The 16,315-nt window shown below is 62.8% G+C and overlaps 1 protein-coding gene across 1 annotated transcript; it reads left to right on the top strand.

The window, feature by feature from the left end:
• The first annotated feature begins 740 nt into the window (after nucleotides 1-740).
• ZNF710 (zinc finger protein 710) lies at nucleotides 741-16,299 on the top strand. The gene is given in 7 exon segments (XM_048956115.1): nucleotides 741-976; nucleotides 7,288-7,439; nucleotides 12,579-13,014; nucleotides 13,016-13,967; nucleotides 14,172-14,363; nucleotides 14,629-14,803; nucleotides 15,021-16,299. Coding segments are annotated over 5 exon segments (1,905 nt in total). The 5' UTR covers nucleotides 741-976; nucleotides 7,288-7,439; nucleotides 12,579-12,601; the 3' UTR covers nucleotides 15,194-16,299.
• Nucleotides 16,300-16,315: the final 16 nt, after the last annotated feature.

Genomic DNA, 16,315 nt, shown 5'->3' with positions numbered 1-16,315 from the left:
CTTCCAGACAAAGGACTGCATTTTCAGACACCTCTCGGCGGCGATGAGTCTGTTCAGCTCCGTGCTTCCATGGAGATGAGCCTTAGCGGCAGCCCCGCTGCCTTCGCTCCCTCTCCCACCGCCCCGCAGACCAGTCGCCTCCCGCTCTCCCCTCGCCCCGGTGCAGCCATCACACCCTGTCCCCCCGCGGCCCTCCCCCATCCATCCCACATCCCCGGGCCCTGAGCGGCGCTCCCCGGCCACGGGACGCTCTGGGGTTTCAGGGAGGGGGGAAGTTCTGCCCGCCCAGGGCTGGCCCTTCCCTCTGGGGGGAGCCGTGCCCCTCGCCGTGCCCCTCGCCGTGCCCCTCGCCGTGCCCTCGGGTCGCTCAGGTCCCCGCAGCACGGGGCCGTGGCTCCGGGCGGGGATGCCGAGTCCCGGCAGCAACCGTGCCGCGCCCCCTCGTGCTGCCTCTCTCGGAGCGACCCGCGCAACCCGACCGGGCGGGCGGCCTCGAGGCCGGGGCTGCGGGCGGGGGCCGCTCCAGGCCCACGGTTACAGGTGGTCGCGGCGGGCGGCGACCCGGACCCGACAGGGCGGGGAGGGACTCGATGGCCGCCCCCGCTCCGGGCAGCGCCGCAGCCCCGGCGGCGAGCGGGCCGCGCCCCGCAGCTTTGTTCCCCGGTGCCGGGGGCGGGCCGGGCTCCGGGCGACCGCCGGCGACCGGAGCGGGTCGGGGGGTGGGCGTAGGGCCGCTCGGATCCCGGGAAACTTGTCCGGGCGCGGCGGGGGGGACGCGGGGGCACGGCGGCGAGATAAAGGGCCCCGGCGCCGCCGCGCTCCTCGCTCCCGGCCGAGTTAGGAGGAGCTGTTTTGCATCCCTTCACGTCAGCCTGCCTCATTCCCTCCTTCCTTCCTTCCTGCGCGCCCAGCGCCGGGCCCGCGGCCCGCAGCCGCCGTCGCCCCGCGCCCTGCGGAGCCGCCGCGGCAGCGCACGGTGAGTTCCCGCCGCGCCCCGGGGTCGCAGCCCCCGCCCGGGGCCCCGCGCGTCGCCGCCCGCCCGCCCGCCTCCCCACGCCGGGCCGGGAGCGATGGCGGCGGGCGGGGGGTGCGGGGCGGCGGCGGTGCCCGGTCCGCACGTGGGTCCGCCCGCCCCGCTCCGCAGCCGCAAGTTTCCCTACCGCCGCCGCTCGCAAAGTTTCTCCGCGGCCGCGGGGGCCGAAGTTGCGGAGGGGCGGGAGGGGGCCGGGCGGGCCGGGCTGGGCTGCGGGGCGTAGGGTCAGGACCTGTTGCGGTGCGGCAGCGGGGTACGGCACGCTCCCACGCCGGCACCGGGCCCCGAGCGCGGCGTCCGGGGCGGGAGCTGAGGGGAGGTGCGGGTAGCGTGGATTTTGGGGGGGGTCGCCGGGGTCGCGCGTAAATGGGGCCGCGCTGCGGGGCGGGGGGGCAACGCCAGAGGGGTCGGGGCCGGCTGCGCTGTCCCCGTGTCTCCGTCATCCTCCGCTGTCATCCGCTCCTCACGCGCGGAGATCCTCGTGGAAGGCGTGGGAGAGCGGCGGGGCTGAGGGCGCGTCGTGCGGCCGCCGAGGTGCGAGGGAGCGCGGGGTCGGGCGGAGCGGCGCAGAAGCGGCCGGCTGCACCGGGTTCGGGAGTCGGGGTGCCGTCCCGGCCGGGAACCGCGGTGCCTCCAGAGAGAGGGGAAAGGCCCCGGCGCGGGGTGACACCGCCGCCATCCCCGGGAGCCGCCCCGCCAGGTCCCGGGCTCCGCTCCTTTTGTCCCCCGGGGGCTGCGGGAGGAGCCGGGCCGGGCACGGCTGCGCTGGGCAGTGCTTGGCTGCGCTTCGGGCTGCGCTCGGAACTTCCTGCGGCCTTTTAGGAGCTCCCTGATAACCGGCAGGATGTAGTGCGTGCATTCGTTACAGTTAATGAGTAAGTCGATCATGAGTAGTTTCTTTGTCAGCATTCGGGGTGGCAAGAGGTGGCAGGAGGCACCCAGCAGCACCTTCACTCCCCGCAGTGCCCTGGGGTGGCCATGGCAGCTCCCACAGCAGCACGGGCTCCCAGCTGTCACCGATTCCAAGCAGCCCAACACACACACGGCTGCTCCGTACGCACTGCAGCAGTGCCATTCTGCTGAGGACACAGCCCAGGTGGGTGGGAGACCCTCAGCCCACGACTCTCCCAGGGAAGCTTCAGGAAGGCACAACAGCAGCACTCGCTCCACCACCTCCTCTGAGCCCTTTGGCAGCGAGTTGAGGAGCAGCAGCCGTGGCCTCGGCAGTGGGGCGCTGTGGGTGCATTTCCCCAGTAAAGAATCTGAGAGCCACCAGAGGTGGGGCCTGGATGGGTGCAGCACCGAGGCTCTGAGGTTGATGCCCTCTGTGAGCGCCCTCTGCCCCGTGCAGCAGCACGTTGGGCTGCAGCGACTCACGGTGCCACACAGCAGGGAGCCTTTCTGGCCTGAGCTTAAGGAGCTCAGAGGGCAGGCATCGGTGCTGGCAGTGCTGCAGTGAGAGCCTCCTTGTGTGGTGCCCAGCGCTTCTCTGCTGGTTCCTGCTGACAGCACGAGGGCGGGTTGGAGCCCTGCAGAGGTTTGTTGAGTTGGCTTTGTTGGGCAAACACACAGAGGAGGCTTCTTGTTTATCGGTGAGTTTAGGAAACAGCACAGAGCAAACACAGCCCTGCCGTGCCGAGCGACACCAGCAGCAGGCGGGCAGCGATGGGTCGGAGCATGCAGGAGTTGCTCTGGTGCCGCAGAGCCCCCCAGCCAAGCACCTGACTGCAGCCAAGCAGCCGTCCTGAGTGCTGTGAGTGCTCAGCACGGCCGCAGCTGCAGCTCAGGCCTGGCTGGGTGGAGGACGCTTCTTTATCTGAGGAATTCTTCCCCCTGATTCCGATGGGGAGCTGCTCGGAGAACAGCGTTTTCTTTCTCCAACTTCAAACTGAAGGGGGCGAGGGGGATTTTAACCTCTCCCCACGGTGGTCTTTGCTCTCGGCTCCTTGACGGTCATTTGAATGACAATAGGGCATTTTTAACAATCTAAATAGAAACAACATGTAATCATCCTGCCTAAAAACCTCTTTGTGAAGCGCGCAGCTCCCCTGCTCCCGTTCCCCTGCAGACTGTGGCACGGTCACTATGAGATGCCACGGCCTTTTCTGTAAAGGAGAAGTGAGAGAGGGAGGCTTGTCTTTTCCGAACATGAGATCTGCTGAACTTCTGGGAACGTTCTCAAATGGGAAGTAGGAACACAACTTCCCCCTCCTCCTTCCCTCCCAGCCCAGCAGAGACACTGAGGCAGGAGGGCACTGAGTCAGGAGAGGTAAAATCTCACAGAAGTTCACCTGCGGCTCCATGAGCCGTGCTGGGTGGGACTCATGGGCCGCTGTGGGGCTGCAGGGCAGTGAGTCTGCTCTGGGCTCAGCCCGGACGGGATTCCAACCTGATAGCTGAGAAGCGATGGACGAAGGAAGGAAATCTGTAACCGTTCATCACCTTGAAAGGCTGAAAATTAACTAAGTTAAGCCACAAAGCTGAGCGTTGCTGCTGAGAGCGGGAGCGAGGAGCTGTGCTGTGCTGTGCTGTGCTGTGCTGTGCTGTGCTGGCCGGAGGAGCCAACAGGACGCGGTCTGGGTGTGAAGCAGGAGGGAAGCACTGAGATATCCGTCCCTGGTGCCCAAAAACGGCCCTGTGGTGAAATCCCAGAGGGCCCCTGGGAAGGGCTGGGTCTCTCCCAGAGGAAAGAATCGTGACAGAGGAGGTGATTCCTTTGGGTGCTCTTCTGGGCTGCGGTGCCACAGTGGGTTCCTCACTGCGTGGGAGCTCCCACTGCCCAGGAGCACTGAGTGTGGTCACGGCATGCCGTGCACTGCTGCCTTTCTTCCCTGTTTTGTGCTCTGACCGTACAGTGTACGCATCAGAAGCTCATCGGGGGGACTGCAGAACGCGCCTGCAGAGCTTAAGCTGTGATTTATGGGGGGTTTCATTTTATGATCACCAGCGAGGGGTGCATAGAAGTGAATTATTTCAGCAGTAGAATATTCAGTACATTTATGGGATTTCTTACTGCAATGAGTGCAAAACAGAGCAGCGATGCACATTGTTTTGGAAACATGGACTGCAGGCAGCTCAGGCAGCCCTTGTTGCCAAAGCAAAGGGGAAATGCATTCGGATAAAAGCAGCCTTGTGGCCGAGGTACCAAAGGTGCCAATGTTTATAACGACTGCTAAAATGAAGGCGTTCCCAGAGCTGTGATAGGTGAGCATCCAGCCCAGTGCCTGCAGCTCAGTGCCCTCAGCTGTGTGCTGCTGGAGGTGCTGCCCCGGGAAGCAGCTGAGGAGCACTGAGGTGTGCTGCTGGGCTCCTCCTCCCCACATCGCTGCCCTCTGCCCTACTGTTACCTCCGAGTTTGTTTCACTGTGGGCAGACTTTACCAGGCCTCCCCAGCTTTTAATGCATGGAGCTGCTGCACTGGTGTGCTCTGCTGTGCCTACATCCCGTGCACCTGCAGCTCCCCGTGCAGCTGCTCCCATGCAGGTCTGCAGGACAGGGCTGGAGGCAGACACAGTGCAGAGCCAAATGCAGCTCCCGTGTGAAATTTCAGCTGTTGCAGGCTGCCAGGCCGGGGCACTCAGCACAGCAACACACAGAGGGACGCAGTGTGGTGCTGTGGATCCCTTCCCCAGCTCTGCACTGCCAGTGTCACCACCTTAGTGGAAGCGGCCTTCTGCATGGGCAGCCCAGCAGGCTCCTTAATGGATCCTTACTGGCTCCTTCCCAGCGCATCTGAAGGAGAGGGAAAAGCAGCTCTGCACAAAGCGATCCCCAGACTTTGTTCGCTCGTAGGCTCTCAAGCAGTCTTCAGTTCCACGTACAGCCTTTACCTTCTGAAGCTTCCATTCCGTGCCCCACACGTGTTACCTTCGCTAGGGCAGCAGCAGAGCCTCCCAGCTCAGGACTGTTTTCCCTGTCAGTCACCAATTGTGTTTTACCTGTTGGTGCTCCAGACTTTGCCATTAAAGGAGGAAAGAACCTCCGCACAGAGCCTCACTGAGCACAGTGCAGAGTTCTGTGCGTTAAACGCTCACTGTGCTCCCACAGTGCTGAGATGGGCAGCAGGCGGCACCGAGCCCCAGCACCGGCCCCGGGGAGGGCTGTGGGAGCAGGAGGTCTGTGTGTGTGCATGCAGGTGTTTGCCAGCTTGTTCCTGAGCCTTGATGTATTGCAAGCAGTGCGTGTGCTGTCCATGCTGCTCACACAGGGCAGGGCTGTGCAGGGATGGGGCAGGGGAGCAGCATGCAGTGCAAGCACTGAGGAGTGTTGGCAGCAGCTCTGGAGCTTTGGGAGAGCTCCACGCTCTGGGCAGACCCACGCTGCTCCCCACACCCCATTGCTTCCACTCTGTGGGTCACTGGGAAGCGCTTCCGAAACGTGAATGCCCATCTTTCCAAAGCGCTGCCCTGTTCAGAGAGGGATCTGAAATATTTTCAGTTCTCAGATCTGAGAAAAACGCGGCCTCTGCAGCTGAGCGGTTTCTTTTGCTCCTAAAATGGTGAACGTACACCGGTGCTGCTGTTGGAGAAATAGGAGGCAGTGGGGCTTTCCCAGAGGGTCGTGGCCCCCCGAGACCCGAGGCGGCTGGCTGGGTGCAGAAGGTTTGTGTGTCCATAAAGCAGCGCTGAGCGCCTGTCCCTGCTGGGTGCTGGGGCTGCAGATGGCTGCTCCGGCCTCAGCAGCAGTAAGAACCGAAGCACAATACGTGGTGCTCGCGGCTCAGGGGCCGCTTCCCAGCCGGCCATTGTTTGCTGCGTGGAAGGGTTGGGCTGTCGGCGACGCCGTGTGCAGGCGCAGCGGTCGCCCATTGACCCCCTGCTCACAAACCAGCCCTGCTGTGGGCTGCAGGACCCAGCGCCGCTCTGCCTGGGTGAACCCTGTGCCAGGATGCAAAGGCAGAAGTTGTTTGCAAGGAAAACGCAGCACATCACAAGAGCTGCCCTTGTCTCACTCGGTGCTCACTGCAGCGCAGCAGGGCACAGCGGCGTTGTTGGGGCTGCGTGTTGCACACTGTGCCACCGTGTTCCTCTCACAGTCCCACATCCAGGCCTCGCAGCGCCCGGCCGCCGTCCCGCAGAGCTGGCTGCGTAGCTCTGCTGCCGCTGCCCTCCTCCCTCGGCCCAGCCACGCGCAGGCCCCGCTCCGGCAGAGCAGCAGCGTTCTCCTGGCTGCCTCCACTTCCACCATCCTCTCCTCCCTATGCCGCGTTCTGCCTTTGTCCCACGTTTCACCCCCTCCCCGCTCCGCGCTGTTTGCTCTGCACAGAGCCCCACGCTGCTGCTGCGGCACTGAGCGCCGTGTGTCCCGGCAGGGCAGAGCAGCGCTCAGCTCAGGGCGTTCGGCCCCGCAGCGCCCGCCCCACACGCTCAGAGCGCCCTGGTGCCCTCGGAGCGGCGCTGGGTCCCGGCCCTGCTCCCCGCCTGCCTCCCGCAGCCTTCCTTCCCGGCAAGGTTTGCTTCTTGACCCACATCTCCAGCTCGGCTCGCCCCTCGTGGCTGCGCCGTTTTGTTTTCTGTTTGCTGCTTTTTCCACCAGGGAAAGAACGGAGGTTTCGCGGAGGCCCTCTGTGGAGTCGGACCCTCCTGCAGGATCTCAGCATGCGGAATTCCGCTGACTTTTCTACATATCTGCATGCGTGATGGCCAGGGAAGCATTTTTAAAAGTAGCTCGGTGTCTCTTTCAGGGAGTTAGAAAGGAGCAGATTTATTCTCTGCTGCGCTGAGAATTAACTCTCTTTTCTTCCTTCTCCCTCTGCCCCCACTGGAAAGAGAGAGAATGTAAAAAAAGAAGAAAGGATTTACATTGTCGTCGTGATTGGCACAGTCTGTGAATGAGAGGTCATTTCATGTGGCTGTTTCTTTTCAAGCGCTCTTTTTTTCATGCACACTGTATTCAGGCTGGGAGCATTCTTTCTTTTCAAAGCTTCTCTGTCTGTCTCTCTCTTCCCCCTCCTTTATTTTTCATCCCTTTTCTTTACTTTTGCTGTCTTTTCATTCTGTTTTTCTCCTCCCCCTTGGGGCTCCATTTTTTCTTTCCTCTTTCCTCTATTCAGTTCCTTTTTTCTTTTCGCGTCTTTTTTGAATAGCTCTTCTATTTTCGGAGAGGAAAGGGACCGTGTAGAAGAGAAGTCGTTGCAGCAAGCAGGAACTTGAAAGTCGCTCTTTCCCTGTTTATTTCACTTGAAAGCAAAAAAAAAAAAAAAAAAAAAAGCAAAAAGCAAAAAAAAAAAAAAAAACAACCAAACTGTTTTGCAGGGAGGAGGGACGAGTGCCGCAGACCCCGCGCGGTGCGGGCAGCCCCGGCCGGGCAGGAGGGATCCGATCCGTGCGCCGGCATCGCTGCGCTCCGGTGCGGGCGAGTGGGGACATCCCAGGGCACGGCGCGGGGCCACGGCTCCGCTGCGCAGGTGGGGCGAGGCGCGGCCGGGGGGCTTCGAATGGAACACGAGCGCTGCGGTGCCCGCGGTGCGGTGCTGGCGGCACTCGGGGCTGCGGGGCCGAGCTCGAGGGCTGCGGGCTCAGCGCTCCGTGTGGGGCTGCGGGCTCGCCGTGGGTCGCGGTGCCCCGGGGCGAAGGGCGCTGAGAGCGGCTGGCAGCGGCGGCTCGCGGTGGTGGCGCTCGGTGCCATGCGATGAGCTGCGGGCGGCGCTCCGGCCCTCCCATGCGCTGCCACGGCCCGCGGCCGTTGTCTCCCCGCCTGCTCAGAGCCAAAGCGGAAGCTGAGGGCCGCAGGAGCTCCGGTCAGGGCCGCCGGTTCTCCTTTGGCGTCGGAGGGGCGGGAGGACGGAGCGTGGGGACGTGGGGACGTGGGGACGTGGGGACCGGGCTGCTGCAGGGCCGCTCCGTTTCAGCTGCAGAGCGCCGGGTAAAGGCGAAGCGGGAACGCAAAGCGCAGCACCGCACGGAACGTGGGCAGCGTGCGGGGCAGCTCCGATCGCCCAGTCCTGGACGGCCGTAGCACGAAACTGACGCCGGGCTCTGCCTTTGTCTGCGGGGCTGGGAAGCGCTCGGCTGCAGCGCTGCTCCCAGCGCAGCTGGGCGCTCGGGGAGCCTTGGGGTCCCAGGCAGCACCGGGGCCACGGCCCGTCACGGAGAGGATTCTTTTCTTTGTGAGATTCAAATAATCGTATCCCAGAGATAGAGGAGACGTAGGAGGAGATGAAAAGCGAGAGAGAAAGCAGGCAAGCAAAGGACAGAGGTTTGGAATACAGAGGGAGATTAGGAGATAGATGAAAGAGAAAGGAGAGAGATAAGAGGGAGGCAGAGGACAGATCCACAGCGCCCAGATAGAGGTTGCCAGGGAAACGGGAAGGATGAGAGTGGTGAAGAGGAGAGGAGAGGAGAGGAGAGGAGAGGAGAGGAGAGGAGAGGAGAGGAGAGGAGAGGAGAGGAGAGGAGAGGAGAGGAGAGGAGAGGAGAGGAGAGGAGAGGAGAGGAGAGGAGAGGAGAGGAGAGGAGAGGAGAGGAGAGGAGAGGAGAGGAGAGGAGAGGAGAGGAGAAAGGGAAGGACAGGAAAGGAGAGGAGAGGAGAGGAGAGGAGAGGAGAGGAGAGGAGAGGAGAGGAGAGGAGAGGAGAGGAGAGGAGAGGAGAGGAGAGGAGAGGAGAGGAGAGGAGAGGAGAGGAGAGGAGAGGAGAGGAGAGGAGAGGAGAGGAGAGTGCTGGGGGGGAAGGGGCACAGGGTGGGTGCTCAGGGCTGGGCTGAGGGTCTCAGCAGGGGCTGTCTCAGGGTGCAGCCCTGCTTGGGCCAGCTTCTGGCAGCCCTGTGCTGTGCTCTCCCCATGCTGTCATTGTTTGGGAATCAGCCCTCCTTCTCCTCCACCTGTGCGACCAGGAGCCCGATGGCTGTGAGCCAGTCAGTGATTGCTTTCCCCTCTGGGTGTGAGGATGGCAGTGAGACTGCTGGCAGAGGTTGATAATGTGTGTTTTTTAACATGGCCTGATGAGGAGGGGGTCGCTGCCTCCCTGACGCAGTGCCACGCAGACACACCGTCACTGTTTGCCCCAGCTGCTTGTGCCACCAAACGCAGTGCCTTCATCACAGTGAGGGCTGGGGCTGTCCTTGGCTCTGGAACCTGAGCCCCAGGAGGAGCCTCCACAGCTCCTCCACAGCCCTGTAGCTCCTTGCAGCGGATCAGCACGCGCCCAGCGCTGTTCTCTTTTCTCTACAGGACCTGCTACCAGTTTCCCTTAGTGAGCCCAGTTAGGTGGCACCCAGCTTGGGGGCACTGATGGAGTGAATTGAAATGTTGGCTTGATTTCTTTAAGAAGGCCAAGTTTACTTTGTCAGCAGCAGAATGACTGTCCTGTATGGGGACACGCTGGGGAGCAGAGAGCAGAAACCCCCCAGGGCTCCATCGCACAGCTCAGACCGTGGGGACCTCACGAATCCCCCGGCCTCATGCAGAGCGGTGTCCAGTTGGGGTTGTAAATGACTGCAGTGATTCCTTGTGATTTTCAGAGGGGAAAAATGCATTTTATTCTGCTTAATATTTGTATGGATGCCGTAAGGAGGTTTTTTTTTTTATGGAAAAATCACGCATAGACCGAAAGATGAAAGGCTGACTTTTTTCCTTTATCAAACTTGATGGAAAGCTCTTTTAGAAGAGAAAGAAAATAAGCCCAGAAGTGCTCATGCAGATATTCAAGATCCAGCAATTAGCTGCTTGCTGCGGATGATGTGCACAGCCCCGGTGCCCCCCAGCGCAGCGGGGTCTGTGGGTATGGGGACACCCAAAGCTCTGCAGCAGCACAGAGGGGACAGGGAGCCCAGCAGGCACAGCAGCACAGGGGAAGGCAAAGAGAGCTCAGCCCGGGCTGCAGGTGCTGCTGGCACTGTCTGCGGCTGTGGCTCAGGAACTGCAGTGCACACAGCAGAACCAACGCGGCCTTTGCCCCCAGAGCGCCGCAGCCACGGCGCAGGATGGGCAGCGTGGATCTGGGTGTCCCTGGAGCTGCAGAGAGGCACCGGTGTGCTTAGGGGAGAAGTGGACAAATGGCTGTAGCAGGGGATTTTTGCAGAGATATTTCCTGGAAGGCTGATGGCTTTGCTGGAAAGCGGAGTGATGAAATTTGTGCAGCTGTTTGCTGGCACTCGGGGAGAGGCGGGCTGAGAGCAGATGTGGGGCGGGCAGTGTGCTGCAATGAGGTGTCATGGGGGCACCAGGAGTGGTCAGGGGTGCGTTGGTGCAGAGCCGTTCTGGATCAGGCCTGTGCCACACAGAGCTCTGTGCACGCAGGGTACAAGCTCATGTGCCTGGTGGTGCTTTTCCTGCTCGCAGCAGGCACTATTGCAGCTGTTTGTCCCTCTGCAGGGGTGCCTCTTCCATGGCCGGGTGGAGTTCAACCATTCTGTCCTTCCTGTGCCCTTCTGGTGCTGGCCTGGAGCAGTGCTAGGATGGGTGCTGGACTGTGGGATCACCTCCCTCCCCAGTGCAGCACTGCAGTGCGGCTCTGCACCCAGAGAGCCCCTGCTGTGTGCACGTGGAGCTGGGGCGCTGCTCCCAGCCCAGCTGGGGCGCTGGGGAACGGCACTGCTGGCCCATGAGAGCCACAGGGAAGTGTGAGGGGGAAGTGACACATCAGCGTCCCTCCAGCTGCCACTTCTCCCTGCTGTGGTGCTGTGCAGCTGCGCTGGCAGCTCTGTGGCTGCTGTGGCCGTGCTCTCTTCTGAGCAGCAAAGCTCGCTCACATACAAGAGCTTCAATGTCTGACAAAGTGCAAAGGGTCCTGTGTGACACAGGCCTGTATTTAGTGCTGGGAGCACAGAGAGCAGCTCTCATCCCCTTGCTTGGAGTGCTGCAGAGGAGGATCTGTCACTGACCTTCTTCTGAAAGCCTCTGGTTATTGGCGATGTTTGGTTGTTTGCTTTTCTCAGGCACGTGAGTGCTGGGAGCTGTGTGTGCAGCTGCTCCCCGTCACAGTGCTGTGCCATGGAGGAGCAGAGCTGTCCCCACTGCTGCTCCAGCCACGACCCATCCTGCCCCACTGGCTGCAGGGGGCAGAGTCGCTGCCCCAGGTGATGAATGGGGTATGATAAGTGGCTTTGGAGAAGTCAACCCTTGGGTAAAGCGTGATCCAAATGGACTGGAACAGACATTCAAGTGAGAAATAGTAATTGCTGCACTGCGCCGCAAATGAAGGAAGAGAGCAAAATCCCAACCGGATCCGAGCAGCTTTTCCTGCTTTCCGTCTCCCCCCGCCTGCACAAACAGAGGGGACCTGGCCTTCCTCCCCAGGGAGCTCCTGTTGTGTGCAGCTTCCTCTCTGCAACACGAATGCACAGCTCTGGGAGCCGAGTTCCTTCCGGGAAGCTGCTGCCCGCTGCGAGGCGCCCCGAAGCCCCAGCGCTGCGCTTCCCATCGCAGCATCCGCACCGCTTTGCCCGGCCCTGCCCCGACTGCAGCTCTGCTGCAGGGATGTTGAGAGCCTGATGGGGGGGTCAGACAAGGAGGGTGATACACAGCCCACGGTTGCTGCTCTCCAGCCCCATAGGTGCTCCTAGGACTGTGACAGCATCTGGCGTAGGGTTTATCCCTGTTTCACCTCCCCCATAGGGCTCCTCTTTGTTGCAGCTGCGGAAATAATTCCACTGAGCAGGACGTCCCCCCACAGGAGGAAGCTGCAGCCTCCTGCTCACCCAGGGTGGCCGTCCCGTTTCTGCCTGCCTGCCCCGGGGATGGGCCCTGCTGGGGGCTGTGATCCCACGCAGCAGAACGCCCACATGTCCCCACGCGGTGGCTGCGTTCCCCACCAGCATGCTGCTCCCGCCGCCAGATGCCTGCTGCTTTAAGCAGCTCTCCCACTTCTCTCTCCCTCTTCCTCTTTTGCTTTGTCTGTGATCCTCCCTCGGCGTCTCCCATCATTGCTTCTCGCAGCCGGGATCATCACAGTGTGGGCCGGCCGCGCGGCTCTGGTGCTCCCCGCCCCTCCTTGCTGCAGGGCTGCTCCCGGTGCAGCACAGAACCTCCGCCCGGGGAGGAGCGGGTGCTGCTGCGTGGGCTTCCTCGGGGAAGAGCAGGGTGAGGAGGAGAGCCACAAGGCTGTTCCTTTGCCAGGGACGCTCAGCAGCAGTGGGAACTGAACAGAGGTGCTTTGGGGCACGGCTGTGCGGTGCTGGCAGTGATCACTGCTGTGTGTGGCACTGCTCATCCCCTGCTCTGGGGCTGGGCACTATTTCCGTTGGAGCGATTTGCTCAGAGGATCCTGTGCTGCCAACAAGCCCGTGCCGGCTGTTCTGTCAGCCCGTCCCACTGCGCTGCGCTCCTCCCCGCACAAATGAGCATCGCTCTGTGTCAGTTGTGAGCAATGCTTTGACTTTCTTCCCGGAAGCAGATGGAATTATTAAACAGCATGAGGAGTCCCGCAGAAGCCTCCAGAGGGCAGCTGGGATGCTCTGCACGCTGAGTTTCAGTGCGTCCTGCTCTGCAGGCAGCGTTAGGTTGGGATGAGCCCCTGAATTGCGTGGGATTGTGTCAGTGGGAACCGCTGCTTGGGGGTCTGCACCGGGTGGGAGGGAGCACTAACAGCCGTCCCTCTCCTCCCGCAGCCATGACCGCATAGGGCGCAGGGATGGATCGTTTCAGCGAGTGTGGGACGCAGACGGACGCCGTGGTGGTGCTGTCCCTGGCACAGGCTGCGGTGCTGGGCTTGGTGTCCGACAATGAGCTGCTGGGGGCCACCGTCAGTCCCGCCGGCTTCTTCCCAGGGCTGGGGGGCGAGGGAGAGCCCGACATCACGGCAGAGCCCGAGAGCGAGGGGACGGCGCCAGACGGGCAGGATGACGAGTCCCTGGAGGCAGAGTGCTCCCCGGAGAAGCACGCGCGCAGGAGGAAGCGGCCCCCGGTGAGGCTGCTGCCCAAGGTGAAGCGCGAGGAGGCGGAGGCGGAGGCGGAGGTGTTCGAGGTGGCCGCGCCCGGGGAGGACGAGGCCGAGCCGCAGCGCGGCGCCCCGCCCGCCCCCCCCCCCGGACCCCGTGCCGGAGCCCAGCGGCGCCGTGAAGATGATCGACCTCGGCGCCTTCAGCAGGAAGCCCCGGCGCCTGCGGCACCTCCGCCGGCACACGCGCCAGCAGCCACACGGCCGCGAACCCGACCCGGCGCAGGGCAGCGGCGCAGACGCCACGCGGACGCCGTGCGCCTTCGAGGCGGGAGCCGCGTCCCCCGGGGAGCCCGAGGCGCCCGCGTCCCCCGAGCGGGTGAAGAGCGAGCAGGGCTTCGCGTGGCAGGAGCCGGGCGAGCTGGAGGCGGATGCTGCGGGCGGCAACAGCGAGCACAGCAAGAAGGCTCAGCTGGACCGGCTGGACATCAACGTGCAGATCGACGACTCGTACCTGGTGGAGGCGGGGGACCGCCAGAAGCGCTGGCAGTGCCGCATGTGCGAGAAGTCCTACACCTCCAAGTACAACCTGGTGACCCACATCCTGGGCCACAACGGCATCAAGCCGCACTCCTGCCCGCACTGCAACAAGCTGTTCAAGCAGCCCAGCCACCTGCAGACCCACCTGCTGACCCACCAGGGCACGCGGCCGCACAAGTGCGAGGTGTGCAGCAAGGCGTTCACGCAGACCAGCCACCTGAAGCGGCACATGCTGCTGCACACCGACATCAAGCCCTACAGCTGCCGCTTCTGCGGCCGCGGCTTCGCCTACCCCAGCGAGCTGAAGGCGCACGAGGTGAAGCACGAGAGCGGCCGCTGCCACGTCTGCGTGGAGTGCGGGCTGGACTTCTCCACGCTCACCCAGCTGAAGCGGCACCTGGCCACGCACCAGGGCCCCACGCTGTACCAGTGCCTGGAGTGCAGCAAGTCCTTCCACTACCGCAGCCAGCTGCAGAACCACATGCTGAAGCACCAGAACGTCCGGCCCTTCGTCTGCACCGAGTGCGGCATGGAGTTCAGCCAGATCCACCACCTCAAGCAGCACTCACTCACACACAAGGTAGGTGCCGCGCAGCACGGAGCGCCCGGGCTGCCTTGCCGTGCCTGGAGACGTGTTGGCCGCAGAGGGCGCTGGGGTTGCCTGTGGCCCACGTCAGCCCCGAGCCGGGGGGCAGCAGGCAGCCACCGCAGCGCAGCGCCCGCTCCGTGCCGGGCAGCTCAGCTCGGCTCCCCGCTGCACTCACCACTTCCCGCATGCCTGCAGGGCGTGAAGGAGTTCAAGTGCGAGGTGTGCGGGCGCGAGTTCACGCTGCAGGCCAACATGAAGCGGCACATGCTCATCCACACCAGCGTCCGGCCCTACCAGTGCCACATCTGCTTCAAGACGTTTGTGCAGAAGCAGACGCTGAAGACGCACATGATCGTGCACTCCCCGGTGAAGCCATTCAAGTGCAAGGTACCGCGGGGCACCGGGGGAGGCCGGGGACGGCGCCTGGCACGCTCGGTTCTGCAAGTGTGGAGGCTGCAGAAAGGGCAGCGGGAAAGGAAAGGTGTGGGAGGTTGGTGGGAGGGCGGGCAGCCCCGCTAGGGATCACTGGGGAGCCATCGGGGCCCCCTGCGGTTTGAGGTCCGTTCTGCACAGCCGCACCCCAAGGCTCTGCTGGGCTTTTTGCTGGGACTGGGGGCTGCGGGATCCCGGTAACCGCAGAACACTGCTGCAGGTCTGTGGGAAGTCCTTCAACCGTATGTACAACCTGCTGGGCCACATGCACCTGCACGCGGGCAGCAAGCCCTTCAAGTGCCCCTATTGCTCCAGCAAGTTCAACCTGAAAGGCAACCTGAGCCGGCACATGAAGGTCAAGCACGGCGTGATGGACATCAGCCTGGACAGCCAAGGTAGGTGTGGGCCGTGCTGGAGCTGTGCTGGGCTCTGCGTGTTGCAGACTGGGAGCTGTGCTCACTGCTGGCTTGCTGCAGGAGCGGGACCGAACCACGGTGCCCATACAGATGCTCCTTGGGTGCCGTGGTGGGGGTGGGGGCCGCTGTGGGGAGAGCAGAGCCGCAGAGCCCCACAGGCACAGGGCTGATTCCGGGTTGTGTATGCTGTGCCTAGATCCCATGATGGACCTGTCGGGGGCTGAGCACACCGAGCTGGACGGGCAGCAGGAGATGGAAGACTACGAGGAGGAGAACTCGTACGGCTATGAGGGTGTGGGGAACCCCCCAGACGATGGCGCACTGGCAGAGCAGGCCATGAAGGAAATGGCTTATTACAACATGTTGTAGCAGGGAGGGCGGGTGGCCCGGGGCGGGCGGGGGGATGGCGAAATGGACCCAGCATGTGAGAGAACTGCTGCTGGGATGCAGTGCTGCTGCAGGGGGGTGAGCAGGGGGCAGGCAGGGACATCCCTAAAGCACGGCTGGGCACAGGGCAGGGAGCCTGGGAGAGCTCTTGCCTTCATGAGGTCATTCCTGCCGGGGGCCCGTTCTCCCTAAGCCTCTGGATAAGGAGTGCCCTCCTACCCGGTGCCGTGCCACCCCTTTGTCCCTCACACCTCAGTGGTGGCCGGACCCTCGCCCCGTTCCTCACCCTCAGCCCTGTGTGATGTACTTGAAGCTGGCAGGCTGCATCCCAGCAGACAACGAGCATCACTCCTGATCCTACCTCCTGGGTCCCCGCTCAGCTGCGCCATGCCATGCATCAGCCTGGCATCTCCTGCATGGAGACCAGCGCTGCACCGCCCCGCGCTCCCCAGCTCCTCACAGCCCAGAGCAGCTCCTGTTGCTCTGGCACCGGCCGGGAGCTGGTACGGGCAGAGCTGGGGCAGGCCACGAGAGGCCACAGGGCACACACACAAAGAGTATTTTCTTACAAACTAATTGCAAAGCTCAGCGGAAGCAGCAGCTCTGAGTACAGAGTGGCTTTGGTGAGCAGTGTATTTAAAGGAAGGCAAACCCTGTTCAACTTGAGCAAATGATGGTATTTTGAAAGTAATTTATTTTTTTCAGACGTGCCGCGTGGTTGGATTGATCTTTTCACTGAGTTCCGCTTCCCTCAACCAGTGTTCTTTGTAAACCTGTGTAATGTGTGTGATCTGTGGAGCTCTGCGGGGCTGCAGGGGCAGCATGAGGCGGGGGTCCCACACCCACAGCGGCTGCTCTGCTGCACCAATGCTGCGCACTGCTGCCGTGTGAGCACCTCTGGGCTGCAGGCAGGAGTGTGCCCTGGAAATGCAGGCCCTGGGGGGGGGCTGCGGGCCCCTCCTGCCCTGCGGTGGGAGCGGGCTGCAGGGCTGCCCTTTGGTCGTGGCACAGCCCAGGACGCTGCACCCCCATCCCTGGGGCACACAGTGGTTGCATCCTGCAGCGCAGAGGGGAGCGGGCCGGCACCCAGAGCCGAGGGGCAGC

This window comes from Lagopus muta, chromosome 10 (assembly GCF_023343835.1).
Source record: "Lagopus muta isolate bLagMut1 chromosome 10, bLagMut1 primary, whole genome shotgun sequence".
Taxonomy (NCBI): domain Eukaryota; kingdom Metazoa; phylum Chordata; class Aves; order Galliformes; family Phasianidae; genus Lagopus; species Lagopus muta.
The sequence above is the reverse complement of the archived record's forward strand: the minus strand, read 5'-3'. Positions and strand labels throughout refer to the sequence as shown.